We start from the raw sequence: 27318 nt of genomic DNA, 5'->3' as shown, positions 1-27318 counted from the left end.
CGAGATCACGCCACTGCACTCCAGCCTGTGCAACAGAGCAAGACTCCATCAAAAAAAAAAAAAAAAAAAAAATTTCCTTTGGAAATCCCAACCCTGATTTATTTGTAACAAAACATGCCTTCAGTTAATTAATTTAAAAATATCCCAGGCTGGGCAACATAGGAAGACCCTATCTCTGCCAAAAAAAAAGAAAAGAAAAATTGCTGTACATGGTGGCATGCTCCTGTGATTTCAACTACTCAGGAGGCTGAGGTAAGAGGATCATTTGAGCCCATGAGTTCAAGGTTACAGTAAGCCACTATCACTCTGGGCAACAGACCCAGAGGGAGATCCTGTCTCAAAATAAATAATTAAATTAATATAATATAAATAAAATTAAAATATCTACACAGGGAAAAATATGCCAAAACCCATCAGCAAAGACTGTTTTTGATTACTCTAGGGTGCTAACCCACTTAAATTCTAACCTGCCATCCCTTAAACTTCTTTTTCTATTTCCTTTTTTTTTGCTTTAAATTCTTCTAAAGCTTACTCAAGCATGCAGTTTGGAGGTGCTTGTTTTGAACAAATTAATCTTACGTTCATAAATGTAAACTAGTAACAGTATAAAACAATACAAGAAAAATTGTTAATTTTATTAGTATTACAATATACTTTTAATACAAGCTAAATACAAACACAATTCTTACATATTCAGCCACTTATTCTGCAAAACATGACAAGATCAACCTTGAAAAGTTTATAAAAACCAAAATCCAGAAAATACCTTCCTCAACTCTAAGGACTCCATATACAAGTGCAAAAATTGCTATTTGTCAATAATCACATTAAGTGTTGAGTTATTGACTGAGCAGTAAAAAACAATTTCTGACTTTTAAATTAAATAGCTCCAGATAAAAGCATGTTATTTTCCACATATGCTATCTTTGTATTCTGCACAGAGTTCCAAGGCAAAGATTGCTTCTGGCTTTATGAATTACCAGAGATGATGATTTGTGTGGCTGACTTATCACAGGTCTTTTACTCTTCCTTCCTGAGAGATCCTTAGCTTCTTTGGGAGGTGGCATATGAATTGGTTTCCATGGAATTGGATTATAAAAGGCTGGTTCTGGATAGGAATTTCCACTGTAAAAACCTAAAGTTATTGAAAAATCAGATCAAAACAAGGAAAAACTTCTTGACATCAAAGAAGCCACTTAAAACTTCTAGAAAAATGTTAAAATGTCAAGTGGACAAATTATCACTAATAAGCCAATGTGATTTATTTAAAACTCAAACTCCTTGATATTTTCAAAGAAGTAACACTTTCCAAATACAGTAAATATTACAGTTAAAATTAAAACATAAATGATAATTCTAAGAATCCAAATAACATTAGTGTTAAAACCTATGTAAATGCAAACTCCTATAAAATTTTTACTAAGAAATTAATTCTACAATCCTTAAATTGAACAAAACTTTCATTTTCTTAACTCAGTCTGGGAAACTACTGATTGTGTACTAGCTTCCTCTTGTCAGATACTGAATTTTACAGAAAAATATTTATTTTTCATATGAAGTTATAGTAAATCAAGATTCTTGTTTAGAATCACAGAAATTCCGAATCAGTGTCAATAAGATTTCACAATATCACTGTAATTATGTTATGAGTTATGGAGCATTCTTTTGCTAATGTATATGAAATGTTTAAAGTATTGTGATGTCTGACATCTAATAAGCACATTTGAAGGAAGAACATTTTACAAATCATCTCCACATCCTTCAGTCACTACTGGCACAAAAATTCCTTTATTTCATAATTTATAAAAATGGTATCAGCATAAAGAATAAAGAAACTTAAGTATAACATCTGCAGACAAATATGCTGCTTGTTAGAATTAAACTCATTAAAGATGCCAAAAATTAATAAAACAATCCATTATTTTAGTAATTAACTTCTAGTCAATATGTTTAGTATTCCCACCTAAACTTTTAACTTTACTACTCAATTACTGGGTTAAAGCCACTGCTTATTACTCTTTTTTTCAAGCAAGAAACAAAAAGGAGCAGGCCATGCTCAATAGCTAAAACAGATGACCTTCGTGACACATGAGAGAGGCCTAATCCTGACAGCAGGAATGTGTCTTTCAGACACTGGCAACCCACTTTGCATAGATATATCAACACTCACTTCACCAAGATGGTCAAAACAAAGTCTGGAATATGTTCTATTGTGTGAACAAAACAGAATGGGAGTATTTTAATAATAAATCACTTAAACAAGTGAAGGCAGCTGTCAGCAAGGTATGAGCTTCCAACATGAAGCACAAAGAAAAACATGCACTGCCCTTTATAATCAGACCAAGACTAAAGGCCAATCGGTTTTGTGTCTGGTTCGTGTGCTGTCTAGTATTCTACCTAACACAAAGAATGTGCCAAGGACATGGGAAACTCTGCCTTAGAAAGGGTTAAAAAGAGAAGAGGCAAAACAACCCCTTAAAATATATCCTGATTAAGTCTTTATCATCGAAAAAATATGAGAACATTATTTATTTCTTAATGTTAGGAATCATTACTTTAAAGCATAAGTTTGCAGTTTTGTAACTATTGCTTCTAAGAAATACAAATGTGGAGAATGACAGTACGTTTGTAGCATCTCCATAGGAACATGGTATGTTTATAATATAATCTTCCAGAAAATAGTAATTTGAAAGAAAAATAATTTTTACACATTTCTATTTCTGTCAAAAGGAGTATAATATTTGCTTCTGCAAACCATATTTATGTAAGCCACACAACATAAAAACCAACCTGTAAGTTTTCCATTGGCATAACCATAGCTCTTTGCAGCTGGACGAGGTTTATGTTTCGCATTTTCTAACCATTCCTGAAACTTTTTTTCTGCTATTTCCTTTTTCTCCTGTAATTCAGCTTGCTGTTGTTTTTCTTTTTCCTTAAAATGACAAGACCAAAATATTTCCAGGGATATTCTGTAACTATATATTCCATTGAAATGCTACTGATTTTTTTTTTTTTTTTCTCCAGTAGCTTCCTACCTCCAATGGCTTACTGGCCATAATACTGAATCATATTTTTATAATATAAGTAGAATATTGAACATGATCAGGGATATACGTTAAGGTGTCCAGCTCTGAAAAACAATAAGACATCAAATCCACAAAGAAAAAACTATTTGCTGTTTTCAAAGAATAGTAATTTGTAAAATGGTAGTAAGACTTCCCATAAAGTGCATTGAAAAATATTTAAAAGGAATAACAGCAACAAGTTTTAAACCTGACTAAAAAAATATCAACAGGCTTACTATTTCTCAACTTAAGAAAACTACAAATGCATATTCATTTTTGAAACTTACACACAGCATAACAGGATTAACTGGGATAGCTTCATGCATTTATTTTATGCTAAGCTAGTGCCAATTTTCTATTAGATACTTTTTCTAAGATGTAGTTGACACATATGAACACCAAAGTTATGTATTCTAACTGGTCACTTTAATAAAAATACCTTTTCTTTCTTCTTCCTCTCATATTCTTCAGCATTTTTTTTCTTTAACCATTCTTGATATTTTTCTTTTGCTTTTTCTTGCAAGTATTCTTTCTCCAGTTCCTTTGCTATTTTTTCCTCCATTTCTTTACTAATTCTTTGTTCTCTTTCTTTTCTTTTCTTAAATAAAAATAGATAAATGTTAATTGTAATACCAGTAATGATCCTCATCTAAGGAAAGATTGTTGCATCCAGCAATTTTCTAAACTAAAATAGACATGGTATCATGACAGCTGGCACAAGATGGTTTATAAAAATATATAACATACCTGCAATTAACAGTTCAATGTCAGTCTCCCTGCTGGGCTATCAGTTTCATGAGGTCAGTGACAAAGATCTTGCTCACCAATGTCCACTCAGAGCCTGGGGCAGTACTGAGTGAACAGCAGGTGTTTGATATGGTTTGGCTGTGTCTCCACCCAAATATCATCTTTGAGGGACCTGGTGGGAGGTAACTGAATCATAGGGGCAATTCTTTCCCATGCTGTTCTCACGATGGTGAATAAGTCTCATAAGATCTGATGGTTTTAAAAAAAGGAGTTCCCCCGCACAAGCTCTCTCTCTTTGCCTGCTGCCATCCATGTAAGACATGACTTGCTCCTCCTTGCCTTCTGCCATGATTATGAGGCTTCCCCAGCTACACAGAACTGTAAGTCCAATTAAACCTCTTTCTTTTGTAAATTTCCCAGTCTCAGGTATGTCTTTATCAGCAGCATGAAAACAGACTAATACAGTGTTCAATCAAAATTTGTTGAATAAATAACAGTGAATAAAAATTACAATCTGCTAGACGGTCTGAATCTTAGTATTTTTTAATGGATATTTACTCTCATTCTAAAACAGGGGCTATATATATACACACACAATTTATATATATATACAAAAAAATCAAAATATATATAAATACACACACACACACATATTTCCAGGACAGTTTGTCAGTATTAATATTTGCATAATTCTTTGCCATCAATGAATTAAGAGAGGAGAAATGAATAATGCTCATTAAACACTGTATGTAAGGGCACATCCAGACAAATCTCTGGCTATATAATCCTTCCATAGACCAGAGGGTGGCAAACTAAGGACTGCCAGTCACATCTGGTCCACCATCCACCTGTATTCGTAAATGAAGTTTTATAGGAATGTGGCCACACTCATTTGTTTACATATTTATTGTTTACAGCTGCTTTTGCACTATCATAGCAAAGCTGAATGGCTGCAACAGAGATTGCATGACCCCAAAAGTTTAAAATATTCATTAACTGGCCCTTTATAGAAAAAAAAAATATTGATCCTTGACACAGATTATAACTCAATATTTTTTCTTTTTTTTTTTTTTTTTTTGAGACAGAGTCTCGCTCTGTCACCCAGGCTGAAGTGCTGTGGCCGGATCTCAGCTCACTGCAAGCTCCGCCTCCCGGGTTCACGCCATTCTCCTGCCTCAGCCTCCCGGGTAGCTGGGACTACAGGCGCCGCCACGTCGCCCGGCTAGTTTTTTGTAGTTTTTAGTAGAGACGGGGTTTCACCGTGTTAGCCAGGATGGTCTCGATCTGCTGACCTCGTGATCCGCCTGTCTCGGCCTCCCAAAGTGCTGGGATTACAGGCTTGAGCCACCGCGCCCGGCCCCTATTTTTTCCTCCTTATTTAAAAGATAATCTACCAACACACCTAAATTCTAAATAACCAATGACATAGCTAGTCTTCTTTATCAAAGGTTTGGAAACAAATCTGCAAGGCATAAAAAGTATATGCAAAATAAATGCCATACACATCACCCAGGCAAATAATTATGAGCCAAGAAAAGAAATTTTTCCCTTGAAAGCAGCTAATAGAATACATTAATATAAGCAATTCAATTAAGACTCAACCGACAAACATCAGTTATAGACAAGGTATGTCTAGGGCTGTGCAGGAAAAGACAAGTCTTAAAAATCAAAGCTCAGGACGGGCGCGGTGGCTCATGCCTGTAATCCCAGCACTTTGGGAGGCCAAGGCAGGTGGATCACCTGAGGTCAGGAGTTCGAGCCCAGGCTGGCTAACATGGTGAAACCCCATCTCTACTAAAAATACAAAAAATTAGCTCGGCGTGGTGGCACACGCCTATAATCTCAGCTACTTGGGAGGCTGAGGCAGGAGAATTGCTTGAACCCAGGAGGTGGAGGTTGCACTTAGCCAAGACTGTGCCACTGAACTCCAGCCTGGGAGACAGAGCATGACTCCATCTCAAAAAAAAAAAAAAAAAAACCTCAAGTAATTGCCCCAAGTTGTATCAAAGCTGCTGTATTTCCTTCTTGCTGGGCAGCCAATAGCTGTGAAACAGAATCTTTTCATGCTGAGAACTCAATAGCCATTGGAACAATACTGGATTTTAACTACCTCAAACTGTCAGAAGATCTACAAATTGAAAAGGACCTTGGAGCATATCTTGCTTAATTTCCATGTGACTCATGACTGTCCTCCACAACTTTACCTACAAGGAATCAACCAGTTCTTACATTGTTTTTAATTATAGCAGCTGACCTTTATTGAGTGCTAACTATGCCTGTTACCATTCTACGTACTTTATTTGTACACACTCTCAATTAATTCTTACAATAATGATGTGAGGTAGATATTATTATTGTCCCATTTTACAAAGGAGGAAACTAAGGCACATGGAGGGTAATTTGACTAAGGTCATAGAGATGGTGAGTGGCAGATCACTACAGACATCATATAGAAATCAAAATGGCAGAATCCTAAAAACAATTTTATGCCAATAAATTCAATATTTTAAATGAAATGTCAAAATTCCTTAAAATATGTCACTTCCCAAAAATAATCTGAGAAAAAGTAGTGTCTGAATAACCCTCTACTTACAAAAACAATTCAAAATTAAAAACTTTCCTACAAAAACTCCAGTCACTGAAAGCTTCACTAGTAAAGATATTCCATATTTTAATATAAAATATTATTGTGGCATATTTTAATAGTATCAAACCCTAAAAAACTGATTTTAGAATACAGAGAAAAAGTAAACACATCAAAGCTCATTTTAAGAGTCCAGCATTATTCTGATATCAAAACCAGGCACGGAAATTACAAGGTAATATCAGAAACGTTCTATATGAGTGTGACTGGAAAAAAAAAGTTATAAACACACATGTTATAAACATATGCATGTTACATACATGTTATAAACATATGTATGTTATATATGTATATATAAAAATATATATTATATATCAGAAACAAGGCAAGATAACTGCCCTCATCAGTAAAAACATGAAATATTGAGAAATATATTAACAAAAGATAATACTGCTATACATTGAAAACTAAAAAACACTGCTGAGAGAAATTAAAGAAGACATAAATAACTAGAAAGAAAACCCATGTTTATAGATTTAAACTTTGATATTATTAAGATAGCAATTTTCTCCAAAATGATCTATGTATTTATATTTAGCAGAATCCCAATAGGGCCAAGCACTATTAGAACAGGCATTATTAGGGAAATTGATAAGCTGATTCTAAACTGTATATGGAAAGATGCAGGGCAACTAAAACAAGTTTGAAAAAGAATTAAAGACCTGGAGGATTTACACTATCTGATTTCAACAATAATAAAATCAGAACTATAAAACTATAGTAACAAGTTAGTGTGGTACTGCACAGGATATAAATCAATAGAATAGAATAGAATCCAGACCTATAAATATATGGTCAACTGATTTTAGACAAAGGTGCCAAAGTACTTTAATAGGGAAAAGATTATCTTGTCAATATTGTTAGGACAATTGGATATCCACATGCAAACAAACGAATCTTGATGTTTAATGCACACCATACATTAAAATTAAACTGAAATAGACATACAGGTAAAGCTAAAGCTATAAAGCTTCCGGAAGGAAACAGTGGAGAGTATTTTTTTTTTTTTTTGAGACGGAGTCTCGCTCTGTGGCCCAGGCTGGAGTGCAGTGGCCGGACCTCAGCTCATTGCAAGCTCCGCCTCCCGGGTTCACGCCATTCTCCTGCCTCAGCCTCCCGAGTAGCTGGGACTACAGGCGCCCGCCACCTCGCCTGGCTAGTTTTTTGTATTTTTTAGTAGAGACGGGGTTTCACCGTGTTAGCCAGGATGGTCTTGATCTCCTGACCTCGTGATCTGCCCGTCTCGGCCTCCCAAAGTGCTGGGATTACAGGCGTGAGCCACCGCGCCCCGCCAATGGAGAGTATTTTTACCCTCCTGTGGTGGGCAAACATTTCTTAAATAGAATGCAAAAACCACCAACTATTTTAAAAACTGAAATATGGAAATTCATCAAAATTTAAAACTGGTCTTTAAAAAATACCATTAATCAGTGCTTCTTCTTGTTAGTGAAAAAAAAAAATACCACTAAGAAAAATTAAATGGGGAGTTCATGACCAGCCTGGCCAACATGGCAAAACTCATCTCTACTAAAAACACAAAAAAACACAAAAATTAGCCAGGTGTGGTGGTGCACTCCTATAATCAATCCCAGCTACTCAGGAGGCTGAGGCTCGAGAATCACTTGCGCCTGGGAGGCAGAGGCGCAGTGCGCCAAGACCATGCCACTGTACTCCAGTCTGGGCAACCAGAGTGAGACTCTGACTCAAAAAAAAAAAAAAAAGAGAGAGAGAGAAGAGAGGGGAAGGAGACGGAGGGGAGGGAAATGGAGGGGAGGAAGGGGAGGGAAGATGGATGGATGGATGGATGGAAGGAAGGAAGGAAAGAAGGAAAGAAGGAAGGAAGGGAAGGAAGGATTAAATGGGAAGAAATATTTGCATCACATATATCTGGAAAGGGACTTATAGTCTGAATATACAAATAATTCTCATATAAGTCATACAACTCCTTCAAAAAATGGACAAATGACTTAAATCAACACAACACAAAACAAGGCAACAACAAAGATGTAGAAATGGTCAATATGTGTTATGGACTGAATTGTATTCCTGCCCCTCTCCCAATTTCCTATGTTAAATCCCTAATCCCCAATGTGACTGTGTTTGGAGATAGGACCTTTAAAGAGGTAATCAAGTTTAAATGAGGTCATAAGGGTAGGACCCTAATCCAACAGGACTGGTGTCCTTACAAGAAGAAGAAGAGACACCAGGGATATGTGTGCACAGAGAAAGCACTGTGGGGACATAAAAAGACAGCCGTGGAGAGAGGCCTCAGGAAAACCCAAACCTGCAGACGCCTTTATCTTGATTTCCAGTCTCCAGAACTGTGAGTAAAGATATATTTCTGTTGTTTAAACCACCCGATTTGTGGTATTTTGTCATGAAAGCTCTAGAAGACTAATATAATAAACTTATGAAAATATGCTAAACATCATTAGATCTCAGGGTAATGAAAATTAAAACAATGGCATACCACTCCACACTCACTAGAAGGACTTAAAATGAAAAAGATTGGCCATACCAAATTTGCCAAAGATGTGGAATAATTGGAACTTTCTTAGAACAGTAGTGGAGATGTAAAATGGTACAAGTACTTTAAACAAATGTTTGGCAATTTCTTGTAAGTTAAACACATAATTATCATATAGCCCAGTTATTTGGGTGGCATTCTCTTGGGTGGCATTCACCCAAGAGAAATGAAAACAAGTGTACACAAAAAGACTTGTACATGAGTGGTCACAGAATTTTATTCATAATATCCCAAACTGAAAACTCAATTGTCCATCAACTAGTGAACAGATAAACATACTCTATGAAATGTATTTCATAGAATACTATAGTCAGTGATAAAAAGGAATAAGACATGAAATAGCAGGGTAAGTTTTAAAACAAAAGACCGACACAAAAGAGTATATATTCTATCATTCCATTTATATGAAATTATAGAAAAGGCAACTCTAATCTACAGGTACAGAAAGCAGATTAACAGTTTCCCTGGAGCTGAGGCTGGCTGGGGGCAGGGAGTGGGGGTGAATGCAAAGGGGCACAAGGGAACTTTCTGGGGTGATGGAAATGTTCTATATCTTTACTGGTGCTGGTTACATGGGTACCTAAATTTGCCAAAGTCATCAAATTTTAAATAGTTGTATTTTATTATATGCAAACTACAGCTCAATGGAATTAATTCTGAAAAAAATCAGACAGACTTCTGTAGGATTTAAACTAAAGAAGAGTGAACAGAATGCCTTTAGTTAGCAAGAGGAGGACACAGCAGGCACTCAGTGTAGTCACTACTACTGAGAGAGGAAGCAGCCACTAACTGGCTTCAGAGTTTCTGGCATGTTAGTTCTACACCACACAAAGCACAACAATAAATCTTCCTTCTTTAAAGACGCTGCACTGAGAGAACCTTTGTTTCACACAACTAAAGGAAACTAATATAACAATTGGCTACTTTAAGTTTCTGGATTTTTATTTTGCTTTATCCAATAGTGCTTCCCACATAGTAAAAGCTGAGTAAATATTTGTTGAAAGCATGAATAATGTGATAACAGTGTTATCAATCATACACCTTGTTGATCTGAATGTCTTACATTAGAAAATCAGTTGTGTTTTAAGAATTAAAAACGATTTTATTTTTAAATAATTTTTTAAAACATTAAAAGTAAAGGCCCTTTTTACAAAATATGTGATAACACTGTCATAAACACGTCCAGAAAATAAATTACCACGGTAACACAAATGTTAGGAGTACCAGATGAGATAGAACATTTATTTTAAAAGCACTTAAGAATTTACAGTCATATTATAAGAAACTAGCTTTGCTAATGAATGCATAAATTCTTTTTGTCTGATTTTTTGATAGAACACAGTGAAAATGATTTAGAGAAAATAGCAGCCACAGATACAGCTAAAATGTGAATGAAGCTAGAGGCAGCTGAGGACCACACACCATGAAATGTAAACAGAGGAGAAAAAAGCTAGATGCCAGACAGGAAGAGAAGAACCAGGAGAGCAGTCTTTACAAATAGAGGTAAATGTAACTATGTCTGAAAGAAGAAATCTGATAGGTCTTAAGGAAAAAAAAAATTTAGAATAATCAATTATTCCTTAACATGAACAAAAGTTCTGCAGAACAGGTAAATATAACTTCTCAGTTTTATTTTTAAATAATTCTCAACATTATGGAATTTTGCCTTCAATAACTAGTGATTCATGTCAGGGCAAGCCACTTCCCTCCAAAAGAAGTAATTTTTTTTTCTTCCAATAATTGGATTAGGTCTACTGCCACTAATTAAAACAGTGAATATATTGTCTCCCAGCAGTATCTTACATTCTTAGACAAACAACAACTAGGTTTGACTGGCATGGTAAAATTAGCTTAATGGAGTTAGAAGATAAGAGGGACTTTTAGAGGAAAGAGCAAACTATTCTGCATGTATAAAATAATTGTTTTATAGTTACAAATTTCAAAAAGATACTACCCAAACTTTTATAACAGTCACAGAGACTTATTTTGATTTTTGGATTTATTCACAAAGATCTCTTTCGTGTTATATCATGGGATGAAGCAAACTTTTTTTAAAAAAACAAAGTAATTGACTTCTAAAATAAATATGGTTATAACACTCACATACATCTAACCAATTTCCTTCTTGTAATACTTGGATGAAGAAGGTTATATCATTTTCAATTTACTGAAATTATTTACATAGTACACTTATTAATACCACTGGGCATTAGATCAACAATAAAAAGTTAGAATTAAAATTTAAAATATTGTTCTGCAATTTAAACATTTTTCCAAATCTGTAAGATTGGATTATAATAATAAAAGCAATACCATTCTAAATATGTAAAAATCACAACAGAAGACAAATTGGCCACAGAATAAGTATTTTTAGAATTTCTAATGTGTGTGATCCATACAAGAATATATTAAAATTAAAAGGAAAAAATGCATCCATTCAATGAACATCTTCACTCAACTATTTTTGTACATTTATTATGTGCAGGTACTCATCTAGCTCCTGGCAAACTGAACAAAAGAGGCAAAAATCCCTGCCCTTATGTAGCTTACAATCCAGTATAAGAAGTAAACAATAAATTGAAAGATGTAATGGAAAGAGATCACAAACAGGGAAGTAGTAATTGTAAAGAAAAGGAAGAGACAATTAGGAACAACAGAAGAATTCTAATTAAGCCTTGGTGACCGAGAAGACAGCTGAATGAAACAGAGAAATGGCAGAATGGTTTTATGAAGGAGGAATGGGCAAAATGAGTTGTTTTAGATTTGCAGACTTGGAGGCACTTGCCATAAGGATTCAGAAGGCCAGGCCTAGAGATACAAACTTGGTGACTGCCTGCAGGCAAATATTAGTGCAAGCCACAGGAGGGAAAAAGGAGAAAAGTAGAGGGTAAAGGTCAGAAGACAGAGACTTGATAAATGTCTACCAGGATAAAAAAATAAAAGAAGCCAGAGAAGAAAGACTCTAAGAGAAATATTTTTAAAAACCTAGGTAATGAAGTGTAATAGAAGATTTTGCAAAAGAGATATCAACATGTGTATGCATTTTTCCCTCCTTACCTCCTCATTCTTTTTCTGAACCCATTCTTTGTGCTTTTCTTCAGCAATTATCTTTCTTTTTTCACGTTCTTCCATTTCTTTTCTTTTTTCTAGTTGTTGATTTAATTCCTGTGGATTTTATTTAGACAAAAGGCAACATTTAATAGAAGTACCCAAATAATATGTATATTTTAAAAGTCTGAGGTTATTAACCAAATTAAACAAGAATATAGTCTCCTTTATACAGCATATGCCACTAGTGGCAATAACTTAAGTAACCAGTTTATGATGAAAAAAAGCATTGGTAAAAGTGTAAGTCATTTTTTAGAAATGTGCAAATAATTGCTTGGCAGCAAAACACTAGTTTCCTAGACTAAACTTCAGCTAAATTACCCTCATTGAAATCAACTTTCCCACACATAAATTTTGGCATCACTCTAAGCTACTGGCAGAAGCTCAAGAGAATTGTAACTTTTCTTTTTTTTTTTTTTTTTTAGTTATAAGAAGCTTCTGGATTTCTGATGAAGATAAAGCATAGGAATTAAATAATCCCTATATTAAAAATTTAATTCAGAGTTACACAAAAGAAATACAAAGAAACCATTCAATTTTCCTTAGGGAAAAAAAGAACCCAGAGTTTTCTTCACTGATTTTATAGCTGCTGAAGTGTAAAACAAAACCACATTCATATCCCAGATTATTTAACTGCCTTGCTGTCACTCGAATCTACACGTTTGGGCATTTCCTCAGGAAAAAGAATGTGAAAGGTATGGCCAAATAAAACTACAAGTTGAATGCCACCACTCTGTCACTCATCAGTTAAATTACTCCATTGGTTGAGAATGCTGTTCAAACTAGACTTCACTAGGGCTCCACAACCATAATTACTGGTTATTTTTCTTCTCTGTCTTTAGATACTAATAGTCAGATACCTTACGTATCTTCTATTGGTCTCCACTCTCCTCCCCAGGCCCCTGTTTCCCAAAGACCTACCTACCTGGGCATGGGTGGTAGTGGGAAAGACAATTTTCCAACCCTCAGACTAATTCCAGTGTCTTAAATGAAGATAAAACTTGACACCAAGAACATCTCTTTTGCATTTTAAACAACTGGTCACAGGAAATCTGTCTTCCATAACCTCTCATCCTAAAATTCTGCTGCATAGAAGATAGCTGCCCTCACTCAGGAAATCTTCCAACTTTTAAACACTATACCCCTAAAAGCAAATATGCATCTTTGTTTTAAGGATTTTTCATCACTTCAGCAACTATTGTTCTTTGATTACTTACTCAGTATACTTTTATGGTACAGCTACTATGAACTTAGCAAGAACTGACATAAAGATGAAATCCCAGAAGTCTCTGATCTAATGTGATTCTCTATACAGCAAAGAAGTAAGTGCTATATTGTGAGTTATTGCATATTATAACAGTTCAGAGAAAGGAAGGGAAGATGAGGAGAACCATCTTCCCTTCCCCCTAGCTAGTATACCAGGCTAGTAAGAAATGAGCACCATATGAGGAATAGTGAAAAGATGACTTCAAAAGGAGAGAGATTGAGAGGTGGGAGGGGTCAGAAACTAAGTGTGGTACCAGCTAGGTGAGGAAGGTCTTTTGAGACAGGCAAAGTAAAGTGAATGTTATGAAACAAAAATACCTGGCAAAAGGGAAAATTCAGAGCTCTTAATGACAAAGGCTGAAGATTGCATTTGAAGAGAACTATTCTGAGGAAGATTGAGTTTGCCATAGTATACGGGTTATAAGAAAAAGAAGGCCTGGGCCTCTGGGCCAGGCACAGTGGCTCATGCCAGTAATCTCAGCACTTTGGGAGGCTGAAGCGGGTGGATCACTTGAGGTCAAGGGTTCGAGACCAGCCTGGGCAATATGGTAAAACCCTGTCTCTACTAAAAATACAAAAATTAGCCAGGTGTGGTGGCAGGCACCTGTAATCCTAGCTACTAGGGAGGTTGAGGCAGGAGCATTGCTTGAACCTGGGAGGTAGAGATTTCAGTGAGCCGAAATCACGCCACCGTACGCCAGTCTGGATGACAAAGTGAGACTCCCTCTCAAAAAAAAAAAAAAAAAGAAAAAGAAAAGGAGAAGAGGGTTTGGACTTAGGAAACAAAAGGGGGAAAAATTATACATATATATATATACATGTACACACACAAATATGTGTGTATATATGCATGTCTATATATGTATATATACAAATATATAAATATGAAAGACATTAATTGATTAATTGGCTATAGACCTGACAACTATATATCAAAACTTTTCCAAAATAGTCCTAAATTTTATTTTCAAGAAAAGTAATTATTTAAATGTATAAAGACATGATTTACTATATATTTATGTGCCTTTTTAAGATTCTTCATTTTTTTATTTATTTTTATTTTTATTTTTATTTTTGAGACGGAGTCTTGCTCTGTCGCCCAGGCTGGAGTGCAGTGGCCGGATCTCAGCTCACTGCAAACTCCGCCTCCTGGGTTTACACCATTCTCCTGCCTCAGCCTCCCGAGTAGCTGGGACTACAGATGCCCGCCACCTCACCCGGCTAGTTTTTTGTATTTTTTTTAGTAGAGACGGGGTTTCACTGTGTTCACCAGGATGGTCTCGATCTCCTGACCTTGTGATCCGCCCCTCTCGGCCTCCCAAAGTGCTGGGATTACAGGCTTGAGCCACCATGCCCGGCCTCTTCATTTAACTAAACTGAAAAATCAGAAAAAAATAAACTCTGACTCCTATTTGATGGTTAACAAATTTTAGTTAAAGTTGATTGAGAGGTTAAAGAAAAAGGGTCAAAATGTACCTAGAAAATGCTACCAATAACCCAAGCAGTGTTCGAATCTCAGGATGTCTGTTCAAGTAATTTGCCAAACCAGAATATACATCATATTTTGAGACAGAACCCTCCCTTCCAAGGCTGGCCCTACTTAGAATTCCCCACCCTGAATGACTCCATGTTTACCACAAAGGCCAATCTCCTTCTGGACACAGCTGGAGTCTTCCTTCAAAAGGCCCCTACATGGTCTTCTGGTATACCACTGAATTTCAACAGGATTAGAGATAGCTATTAATATTTTCCCATGGAATACAACACTTGATTAGGGAAAACCAAAATCCAAAGAAGATCTTAAACATGTATTTGTATTTCAATAGGTTTTGCCTACTTTCAAATAATTTTTTACCACTGAAGGTAATATTAGAAAAACTGACAGCTTTGAGTTTCTCCAACAGCTGTATATCCTACCCTATTCCTTCATTAAGGACTGATGAATAAAATGGGGAAAGGCAAGATGATTTAAAAAAAGAAAAAAGAAGGCACCAGGACTATTCACAAACTAGGTAATTTTTATAATTTACAACTGATTATAATAATATGTTAAAGCAAATATTAAAAATTAGAATCAGCCAAAGACTGTAGAGAACTTGGGGCAGTTGGCTAAAGGATTATTTATAATAATTAAAAAGTAAACAAAAATTAAATGACCTACAAAACCAATATACTAGTTTTTCATAATGCTTGATAACTGATTCAGTGTTTACCATATTTATCATCTCAACAAAACTTACAAATGTATAACATTCTGTAATGGGTAATTTTATGAATTAAAATAATTTCTTAACCTGAGTCCCACAGAGATGTCTGAAACAAACCTAAATGTCTGATGCTCAAATCAAATTTATGAGTGTGGATGATCTTTTTAATGATTAAACTATCCTATAAATGCTCTCTTAAATCTTAAAGGAAGAAAATTAGAAAACCAGAGTTCATTAAAAAATAAATACTAAGTCTGACTCATTATTTCTAAAATACATCTTGATATTATGGGAAAAGCATTTAAATGGAAGTCAAAGAATTAGGTGCCAGTCCCAGTTCTGCCACGAATGAAGCCTTGGCAAAACTACTTTTCTGCCTTTCATGCTTTTTAGTTTTAATAGGGATCTGAGATGACTATTCTTTATGGTTAAAAATTTGATATGGTTTATAAACAAATTAGAGAACACAGTAAATAAAGGCAGAAAAATAAGGAAAACATGAGATAAAAACAAAATAAAGGAAAAGGCAGCGAAAGAATGTGAATAACACAAAAGCTCAACAAGAGTTTACAGCAAGCTGAGTAGTTGGCCTATATGTTAGGATATCCCTGGCATAACTGATACATAAGAGTCATGCTAAAATGGAATCACTTCAGAGTTAAGTAATAAAGTAGCCATAAGAAATGTCAAACTACTAAATACATAAAAAGGTTTTAATCTTTCAATCAAATTACAAATAATTATACCCTGCTACATGCTTATCATTGTGGTAGGGTTTATATTTATTATTTTAATCTTTTCTCAAAACATAGCAGTTTTATGATCTTCTTCATAGCAGTTATTATGATCTCCTTTCACATATAATAACTTTATCGAGTGCTTTGTACATATGAGCCCATATCCTAATGTTCATTTAGTCCTCATAACAACACTATGAAGTAAATATTATTCTCCCCCTTTCACTGATAAGGAAATTGAGACACAGAAAGGTTAAGGATTTGCTCAAAGTCCAAATTTTGAATGCAGGAAGTATGGCTCAAGAATTTACGCTTTTAAACCAGGCACCATGGCTCACACCTGTAACCCCAGCACTTTAGGAGGTGTCGCTAGAGCCCAGGAGTTGGAGGCCAGCCTGGGCAACATGGCAAAACCCCCCTCTCTAAAAAACAACAACAAAAACAAAAATTAGCCAGGCGTGGTAGTGTGTGCCTACAGTCCCAGCTACTCAGGAAGCTGAGGTGGAAAGGAGGGGAGGTCAAAGCTGCAGTGAGCTGTGATCGCGCCACTATATACCAGCATGGGTGACAGAGCGAGACCCCGTCTCAAAAAAACAAAACAAAACCCAGAAATTACACTTTTAACTACTCCCCTATTGCCTCTCTAAAATCTGGCTTATAGATGAAGAAACTGAGGCTCAGAGAGGTTAATTAATGTCACAGAATTAGAATGGCAAGGCTAAAATTTCAGCCGTGTTCTGTGTGACTACCAAGCCCAGGCTCTCTTACTATCTCTGAAATTTGATTAACTTTTCTCTGTAAACTGACTAAAAATGACTTGAAGTGACCCGCCTTTTCTTAATATAGCAAGTAACTTCTTGTGAGACTACAGATAAAGCCCAATACCAGAAATTGAACTTTGTTCTACCATTAACTCACTGGATCAGTATTTTCCAAATTGTAAGTTTAAAACCAATTTAATGAATTATGACCAGCCTTTTGAAAAAAGAACACCAGGTTTTACACAAAATTAGGATGCTATTTCACATACATAAATATAAATACACATATATAGATATATATGTAGGTACGTGTTTTTATAACAAAAAAATAGAGTGCTCACTGTGAACCAATATTCTTAAAAGCTACTAACTAAATAATGGAATTAGTCATTGAAGTAAGAGAAGAAAGTCTGGGAATTCAAAAATACACCCTAATTCTGAAAGTAAATGAAAAAGCTTTAAGAAGGCTATGAACAGTAATGATATAAATAACAATACAAACAAAAACAAAGCCAGGCATCTTTATACTTTGTTACACTTAATCCTCACAAAACCCCTGTGACACAGGTATTATTTTATTCCTCTTAAGCAGATGAGAAAATGGAAACATAAAAGTTTAAATAACTTGCTTACACCCAGCAAATAAAAAGAACCAGGGTTTTTATTATTCTTGCCTAACATCAACCGTAAGGTCTTTCTCAAGCCCTGTGCACTGCCAAGAGGAAATAAGTGCCACTCTCACAGCGCACTTTTCCAGGAATAAATTTGTAATCTAGAATACAAAGTACCATACAATAGGAAAATAGCAGTACTAGTTTTCATAATCATTTGAATTATGCCAAGCCTCTGAAACATGTGACTGCCTGCCTGGTTAGAAACTTATCAAATAATAACTGGTTTCAAAACTAACAGAAAAGTTATTCTAAGGAAGATCATGAAGCTTTTGTTCCCATGATTTTGTGTGTGTGTGTGTGTGTGTTTTTTAAGACGGTGTTTCACTCTTGTTGTCCAGGCTGGAGTGCAATAGTGTGATCTCGGCTCACCGCAACCTCCGCCTCCTGGGTTCAAGCGATTCTCCTTCCTCAGCCTCCCGAGTAGTTGGGATTACAGGCATGTACCACCATGCCCAGATAATTTTGTATTTTTAGTAGAGATGGTTTCTCCATGTTGGTCAGGCTGGTCTCAAACTCCCAACCTCAGGTGATCCACCTGCCTTGGCCTCCCAAAGTGCTGGGAGTACAGGTGTGAGCCACCGTGCCCGGCCAATTCCCAGGACTTTTTTTAGCAACAGTTACTAATAGACTGAAATATCCAACAAGAGTGAACCAGTTAACTATATTTTAACAAATATGTAATACATTTTAAATATATTTTAATAATATTAGAGAGCCATTTTAAAATGTTATAAAAATGTTTAATGATAGAGAAAAAGAATTTTATCCTGTTTCATTAAAAACAAGAAGTGTCCCTCGTTATTATTCAAATCTATTTGGCTTCAGTGTTTGGATAGGAAGAATTCCGATAGTGAGTCTGGATAGTGAGTTTAGGGGATGCCAATTTATCCAAATCTATTTGGTTGCCATGTTCTGAAACAGTAAGAGTTCAAAAAAATATGTGAATATTCTCATTAAAGAAGAGATGTGAAAATGCATCTAAAACTATTTGTTTTTTGAGTTCATATAGTAAAAGTTCAAAAGAGACTCAAGCATGGAAATGTCCATAAGTGAGGGAGGCACAGAGAAACTGAAACACCCTGAAAGACTAGCAAGCAGTTTCCCATCGCCCAGCACACAGGGCACATGCTCACTGAGTGACACACGGTAGGATGGGATGGGCGGGGAGGGGCAGGTAGATTCCTGCCTCTCTTTTGTTTCGGTAAAGTTAAAAATTTTACTGAGTATATACAGCTGAATTTACCTTAGTTAAATGTATATATGTTGATGCTCCAGTGTATGTAGACATACAACATATATATACATTTGTACATATTTATTTCAAAATAATTTACATAGAAAATCTGGAAAGCTATGTCATAATACTAACAATGATTATCTTCAGACAGTGAAATTAGAGGAGATTTTAATTTTCTTAATTATGCTTAGCTGTATTTTCCAAACGCTCTAACAATGAACATATTTCTATTATTATATTATAACTTAGTTATTAAATTTGATATAGTAAACTAACATACATGCAAAGACTTTGTTTCAGGAATAATAACATTAACATTTTAATTTACAACTGCAGTTCTACTTTGTGAGCTCACAGATTAAATAAAAAGAACACTGTCTAGTTTTACCTCTAGAGCTTTCTGTTGTAGCCGGTCACGTTCTTCTTTTTCTTTGCCAATAAACCACACCTCCCATGGTGTCAGGCGGCTTTCTGGTAAGCACACCTGTTTCTGTTGTTCTTGGTTATCTTCTGATTCAACCTCAGTGCTACAAAAGAGAGGCTACTGTAGTACTTGTGCAAGAACCTCTTTTGCTTCCTAGTCCAAATCACTTAACTGTACAGTAAAAGCAAAATTTAATACTGCATTTACAATATTGTGATTTTTACAAACATACACGAATTATACATAAGCACACATTTAAGAAATCATGAAAAGAAATTCTAATATTTGAATTAGTTTATCCAACAAACTGCCTTTGAATTCCTTCATCTTCTAAAACCACATTATTTAAAACCCCATTGGGAAAATCCACACCCTATCCATTTGCCTCAATGCCAACACTTTTTTATTTCTAAAAATCGTACCTGGATAACTAATTACTCATCACAACATATAATCCTAAGCAGATCCTGAAGCCGGCTCTTCTCTTTCCCTCCCTTAAGTAGTTTAGGAAAAAAAGATTATGTAGTACACACAAAGAAAATGATAAAGCAACCATGTTAACAATTAGGGACTGTGGGTGAAGGGTAAATGAAAGTTCTTTATATCATTTCACTTTTTTTATAAGTTTGAAATTGTTTTGAAATAAGAAGCCACAAAACATTCTTTAACATTTTGGTTGACTCCCTTTTGCCAATCCTTAGATAGGGTGTATATGACTCTCCAGTCTGGTTACCTCCTACCATAGTCTCCATCTCCACCATACACCTCTGTCAGTCTGTCTCTTCTGGGTATAAGGAAAAATAACAATTCAGGGTAAAGAGAAGAGGGGCAGGGAAATAAGTACATACATAAATAAAGAACACAAGGACTTGGCCAGATCCACAAACCTCATGAAACTTAGAAAAAGCTTAACCATCAAGCCATAGAAAGCAAGGTTGTTCAGGACATAAGGTAGCTCTAAAGACTAGTTTTATAGACTCAGTTCTTTGTCTCTTTCACATTCCTGCTTCTAGCAACCAATTGCTTCACCCACTGCTTTGCACAACTTTTCTACTTCATAGATTCAGCTTACTCATTATTTTCTGCTACTATTATTTCTTAATTCATTCATGCCCTTATGGAATTTGTATTCTAGTGGGAAAGAGACACTGTTAATATGTTATTTCTTACATACGTCTTTCCTTCTCAGTCTTGCAGAAGGAACCCATCTGCCCCCACTGTAGTGCAGTTTCAACTATCACTACATGATGATGCCTAGACTAAGAATTCCAGGCCAGATCTTCATCTTGAGTTCCAGATCTTGATTTCCAACTACGTGATACATAACTCAACTCAAATACCAATCAGTTGAAAACAAATCTAATCATCCTCTACCATCCACCCACCACCCTTCCCACCAAGAAAGGTACTCCTCTTACAATCCTACATCAGTGAATGGTATCACCCTCCAGCCAGTTACTCAAGCCAGAAGCCCCAGCTCTCTGACTCCACCTGCTCCTTGTCAACATCTGGACTGCCCACCTCCCATACCCACATGATCACCTAGTCATGTTCATTCCTCTTTCCATTTTTGAAAGCCATTCTTGTTTCCTCCAACCTTACAACCACCATCCGGACAAAACTGGCCTCCCTTTCTCCCTTTCAAACAATTATCCACACCTTTTGCCAGATTCATCCCTCAAATGTATCCTTCTATCATATCACTCCTCATCTTAAAGTTCTTCAATGGCATTTTTACCCACAGGATAAAATCCAAATTCCTTAGCCTGACACCCATGAATTGGCCCTTTGCCTAACTTCTAGCCTCTTCTTTCACCAATAGCTGATCCAGACTCTACATTTCACTTACTAGGAACTCCTGCAGGTTGATGAATGTGCCACACCCCATGCCCTGTAACTTTCACCTAAATCTGAAATCCCTTTCTTCCACCTCCACATAGGGTCAGATTAAGAGCTTAGATTTGGGTGTAAAATAGCCTGGGGTGAAATCCTATCTGCTTCCGTACACTTTAAAAAAAAACTTCTTTAAGCTTCTGTTTTCTTGTCTACAAAATGGAGATGACAGTTGTGGCTGGCTCCCTTACAGGTAGTATTGCATGAAACTATCCATGCTAAAGCACTTAATATAGTTCCAGGCACTCAGTAAGCACTTAGTAAGTCATTTACTATTATTACTATGACAAACTCCTACTGTCCCTTCAAAATTCAACTCCAGCACTGCCAGTAAAACTCTTGGGCTTCCTGTCACTTGTTCATCTCTGCCACAGGCCATGAGTTCCTTAAAGAAAACATATCTTAACTCATTTTTTTTTTATTTCAAGAGCCTGGCTTATGGTCTAGAATCTAGTAGAGTCCTAGGAAACATTTGTTGAAAGACAATCAGATCAGTGGGTTTTTCTTTTAAGAAATGACACTTTAAATGTTAAATTTTCTGCCTTAATATTTATAACAAATGTGTTCAAACTGCGTGGTGCACACACTATAGCTTTACTTATAATCAAGAAAGGCTTGACAAGCAGCTATTTGTGAACAAGATATTTATTACAGCATGGTTTTCCTAATGTATAGTAGTAGAAAAACCAGGATAAAGCTGAATAGACAAACAGCAAGCCCAGAGCACATTATAAAATATTCTAGGAAAACGCTTCTCATTATCTTCTCTGAAGCTAACTTTGAGCTTAATCTCAGTTCTGACCAATACCCTTGAAGGTCAATGCATCTTCTAAACATGGCACTATTTATACCAAAAATACCTTGAGGTAACATCCATTATGTGCAGCTGATGCCTGAGTCTAGCTCAAAGAAGCCTTACCCGATTCATTTTGCCAGTTAGATCAGTGTGACAGGTGAGGCATAGAGAAAAGGCATAAAATCCCACACAGCTCTAGGTTGCTGTCTGCTCCACAGAATACTCGCAGCCCAGAATAATGAAAGGGCTATGACTAGGTTGCCTGCTGTCTTCATCCTGTCACCCCCAAGCTGTCCAGGGTACCAAACAGAGGTCAGCATAGTAAGGAGGAGGAATGAGGAAATTTTCTAAACACCTACCTTTCCTGAAAGGAAGTGCTAAGTTTCTAAAGCATTTGACAATAATCACTGCATGTATCTGTTCTTTAGGAAGTGGGAAATGGGCATGCAGTCAGCACATTTATTGAGCACCTAATAAGTGTCTGATACTTGCCACACACAATGCTTGATAACTTCAGCATTCTCTTTTCAAACCCACATCCCAGCTACTCCTTTGATTCATAGGGACTGAAATGTGATAAGGAAGGCAGCCTTAGCCCTATGGTGCTACCAGTTGATTCTGGCTTTGCATAAGTGAGACATACATACGTCTGCCTCCTCCCCTGGCAGGCTCCATTTAGTTAGGGCTTTGGCTCTTGGAAACTAATGCAAGGTTTCAGTAGCTGAGCGATAGTTCTGATGGTCATTTATTCTGCAGGTCACTAACTTGTGTCCAGATTGCTTAGTCCAGTTGATTATGCTCAGAAAGTATTTCCCAAAGCCTTCAAATTTACTTTAAATGCCTTTGAGACCAATTCAGTCCTGAAGAATACCTGCAAAGGCCCAGATGAAAACAGATTACTGAAACCCTAACTCCACCATTAAATTTTACTATCAGGTTGATCAGAGCAGGCCTGTTTCTTGTTGCTACAACCAGCCTGGATGAGTGGCTTGCTTGGTTACTCTTTCTGATCTCCATTCCCACCAATGTACTTACTTTCACTTTCATCCATAACTAATTCACTCCTGTAACCATGTATATGGGTTACTTCATACGGGTTCCATATTCCATTCACTCATGCTAGATATGAACACCCTATACTGAAGTGGGTATCTTGCTATTTACACATAAAGCATGGGTTCTCTGGTCTGTATTTCTCAGACCTCCTGTACTGTGCCTTACACAGCCTGGCAACCAGAAACTTGTAAATGATTTCCGAAGAAAACGCAGTAAGTCTATCCCAGAATGGAGCTGCATTACTGGGCCCGTCTCAGAAATATTTCTACAGGGATAGGCCCTTTGCTCCATTTCTATATACCCAGTACTAGGCATGCAGTTTAGGAAAGAGAACATGATCGGTCTATCTTCATAGTAGACCCACGTCTGCTAATAACTAGGGGCATGCCTTTGAGTCACTTTTTGCATTCTGCGCCATGGTTTTATTATCTGTAAAATAAGTGGACTGATTTAGGATTCAATTCCATGAGAGTAGAGACCAGTATCTTGTTTATGGTTTCCAGTACCTAGACTAACATGTGGCACACAATGTTTGCTGAGTGAATAACAGTAGAAATAAACAAATTAAGATAGTTTTAATAACCCCATTGGTCCTAACATTTTTTGATACAATGACATACATTCTTCTGTGCGTACTCAGATCCTATCTAACCATGTCGCCACATGCTGAGGTTGACATTGCTAATCTCTGTGCTTCAGCACTCTGTGTTATAAAAAGTGACCTGTTTACTACAACCTACTTCACTAGCCATCAGTATGTTTTCAGAATAACCAACCACAGGTACTACTAAGGTGCAGTAAACCAAGTTCTGATGTTCAGGTTTGGGGTAAGAGTTCTGGAGTTCACAATCTGGCTTTTAAGGATTCATAGAACGCCTGAAATGGTAGCAAAGTTTTGTGTGTTTGAGACTATGTGAGTTTTTCTGGGAAGTGAGACTGCAGCAATCATATCTCAGGAAAAAAGGATTAAGAGCCGTAGGAAATCTGCCGTCATTTGCAAGAATTTGCACAGGACTCTTTATGTGCAAAAGAAACCAAAAAACAAAAAACACGGCACCTCAGTCTGCAAGTGCCTGCTCTGCCTTTGGGTCGGAGGGCAGGAGGGTGTTAGAAGGGGGTACTTAAAAGGGTCTAAGGAATCTTGAAAAAGGCTGAATCGGCCGGGCAGTCTCGGGTTTACCTGGCGCACCCCTGTAACTCCATTCCTCTCAGGCTCGTCACTTTGGCCTTTGAATCATGGGCATCTTCATCCACGTCTTCCTCATCCTCCCGGTCACCGTCGTCCTCGTCAAACTGGAAGCTCTGGTGGCCAAGGGGAGACAACAGTGACCTGGTGGAATTGCTGCAGCTCAGCGGCAGCGGCGGCGACGGCGAGCGCACCACCTCCAACCCCTGCCCACGAGTGCCCGTCATAGGGACGGAGAAGGAGCCCGAGGAGGGCCGTGACCTGGGTCTGCAGTCAGCCGTGAAACCGGCGTAGGAAGGAGAAGTAGGCCCCCAGCGCCCCGCCGCCCACATCTGGCCCGCCAAGTTCAAACTGGCGGAGCCGCGGCGGGGACGCGCTTTCCCAGCAGGCACTGCGTGTGCCAGACCGGCCAATCCCGGCCGGCACAGACCCTGCGTTGCCATGGCGACGCGTGGAGGCCGGGAGGGCTTTGTCTGGGCCTGCAGAGCTTGGCTTCCTCTTCCCCCGGCCTCTCTTGGCCAGCCTTTCCTCCTCTGTAGCAGGAAGATGCCTGCTGTTTGCAAGCTTGTTTAGCACGGTACCTCCCCACGCCACGGGCGGGGTCCTGGCTCCCTACCGACAACTTTGAGGGCCTGTCGCTTGTTTGCTGTGGTGTCGCAGTTCATTTGGTACATGAAGTATGTTACCTGTCACTGAATCAGGAAAAGTAGCAGAAACCAAAACTACCCCCTATATAAGGAGTCAGAATTATGAGCATCGGTCTGATTTCTTTCAGCACAAGCCGATATATTTTGAGGAGAGGGGAGCGAACTAGATGCAAGTTTACAGGTGTATTCCAGAACGCACTTATAGGGCAGTCTTTGCGTGTTTGGTAGCACTTCGTTTGCCTGGCATGTTAAGGGACATAATTTGTCTACACGTGTGAATTTTTGACCTCTTCGAAGCCTCTAGTGTACGGTAGGGTCTGCGTAAAGCACAAGGGATAGATTATTAAAAGTCTCTCCCTTAAGTTTTTTGTGGCGAAAAAATCATCTCAGTAAATATAAAATAATGCTGATAGGCATTTTATATAGGATCTTAGGATCACTCTCGGGAATGGGGATAAAGGTAGTAAAGGAGAGGTGGATGCTTTATTCATGCTGACAAAACTGTACATTTGTAAATAAATAGGGCTTTTGTCGTATATTACCGGTAGAAATATCATAAATGAAAACTGACCATGGCTACCACAGCACACAAAACTCTTTAGGGACCGGAGTGATACAAAAATCTTTGACGAAATCTAGATCTGCAAAATTTAACACAGGAGAAATAGCTATGGTAGAAGTAATAGCCACCAAAGACAATTCAGAAGGCAGAGCTATAATTAATAAAATATGACTTGGTTAAATCTAAATGGAATATTTTGTTCAAAATTTCGGTGAAAACAAAATGAAAATGGAAGAAAATTGGAGCACTCCAAATGAGTAATAAAGTTGATCAAGGAATAACACTGACCTAATGGAGTTTTCGTTGTCGACCCTAGTTATTTCAATATTGGCATTTAAAAACCTTTTATCAGAACATCTCTAGAGTCAGTAACATCAAAAGGCACTGGGCTGTGTGAGGGCCTCATAAAGAGGTAAGCTTGAGAAGCTGTTTTCCAATAGATATAACCAAACATAACTGTAGTGGGAAAAAACACTAGTATGAAAGGGACCTGGAATCAGTGGTTTTCCTGGTACTTGATAGGTTTTCCATTCCTAACACTCCTCTGAAAATGGGGGGAAAAATTTACCTCACAGGGTCATATTATCTCATTAATTCTCAAAGTTTCTAAGCTCAGGATCGGACACAAACAATGAAAAATTGTGTGTAAACTCTAGAACTTCTTCACTTTAACCTCTTCGCATAGGAATCTAAATGTCATATACGTCTTTGTCCCCTTAAAATGTTTTCCTAAACAAAGTATACCCTTTTCTTGATGCACCAGGGTCACCATTATGACCAACTGTGACATTATGCACTAGCAATGCTGGAACCCCCAAGGCTATAAGGCAGAGTCAGATGGTGCTGGTGCTGGTGTTTGAACATAATTAACTCCAGCGGTCTCATTTCTTACAGTGCCTTTTCATTACTGGAACTGAGAAGCCATAATCGAGATGGGTAGAATTATATATAAATGTACAAATATGTAAAAGAGTGTCTCTCCCCTTAAGTTTTAGGGTATTCACTTAGTGATATCTTTTCATACAATTAGTACTTTGACCATGGTATATTTGAGATAATTATGTTTTGCTGGCTCTGGAAACTTGTATAAGAGGGACTTTTGCTTAAATAATTCCATCACCAGTTAGCCCTGTGGCAATATATTATGCAACTTTAAAAATTTATCCGTAGCCATTAGTATTTACAGATGAAACAATATGATGTCTTAAATTTGCTTCAAAATAATGCAAGGGGCGGAGGGATTGGAGGGGGTCAATGAATAGGATGAAGATGAAACAAGGTTCACTACGTGCTGCAGATAATTGTCAAAGCAGTGACAGGTATGGGGTGAAGGGTGGGGAGGTGAGGTAATTATACTACTCTATTTTTTGTTATGGAAATTTCAAGCATATATGAAGTTTAAAACAAACACACACACAAAATTATGTCCCAAATGAAGAGGCACTGGGTTCTGGTTTGGGTTCTGATTTGCTGTGACTCAGGGACTCACTTAAATTTCATTAAGCCTTTTGTTTTCTCATCTGTAAAATGAGGACTTAGTGATTGTAAATACTGAAGTATTTCTAAGCATCTGGGCAACTGACTACATGTAATATACAGACTTTTTAATCATTTGCTTTTTAGATAAAGATTGAATCAATGGTTTTTCTGAAATTTCATAATCTGTTTTCCATAAGTATAGTTCAGACTTAGGATAAAAGCCTTTTTCCAAATTTCAGCAAAATGTTCTTATATATTTACAAATAAATATCAAAATGGTGTTTTCTAATGGTTACTTCCAA

General features: G+C 37.0%; 1 protein-coding gene across 1 annotated transcript; it reads right to left on the bottom strand.

Moving 5' to 3' along the window:
* Positions 1–614: 614 nt before the first annotated feature.
* CCDC34 (coiled-coil domain containing 34) lies at positions 615–25329 on the bottom strand. The gene is made up of 6 exons (XM_023230365.2): positions 24323–25329; positions 19362–19500; positions 12041–12148; positions 3505–3663; positions 2791–2932; positions 615–1135 (listed from the first exon to the last, which is right to left on the bottom strand). The coding sequence occupies exons 1-6, from the start codon at positions 24769–24771 to the stop codon at positions 921–923; spliced, it is 1212 nt and encodes a 403-aa protein (XP_023086133.1). The 5' UTR covers positions 24772–25329; the 3' UTR covers positions 615–920.
* Positions 25330–27318: the final 1989 nt, after the last annotated feature.

The sequence above is a fragment of the Piliocolobus tephrosceles genome, chromosome 13 (genome assembly GCF_002776525.5).
Source record: "Piliocolobus tephrosceles isolate RC106 chromosome 13, ASM277652v3, whole genome shotgun sequence".
Taxonomy (NCBI): Eukaryota; Metazoa; Chordata; class Mammalia; order Primates; family Cercopithecidae; genus Piliocolobus; species Piliocolobus tephrosceles.
The sequence above is the reverse complement of the archived record's forward strand: the minus strand, read 5'-3'. Positions and strand labels throughout refer to the sequence as shown.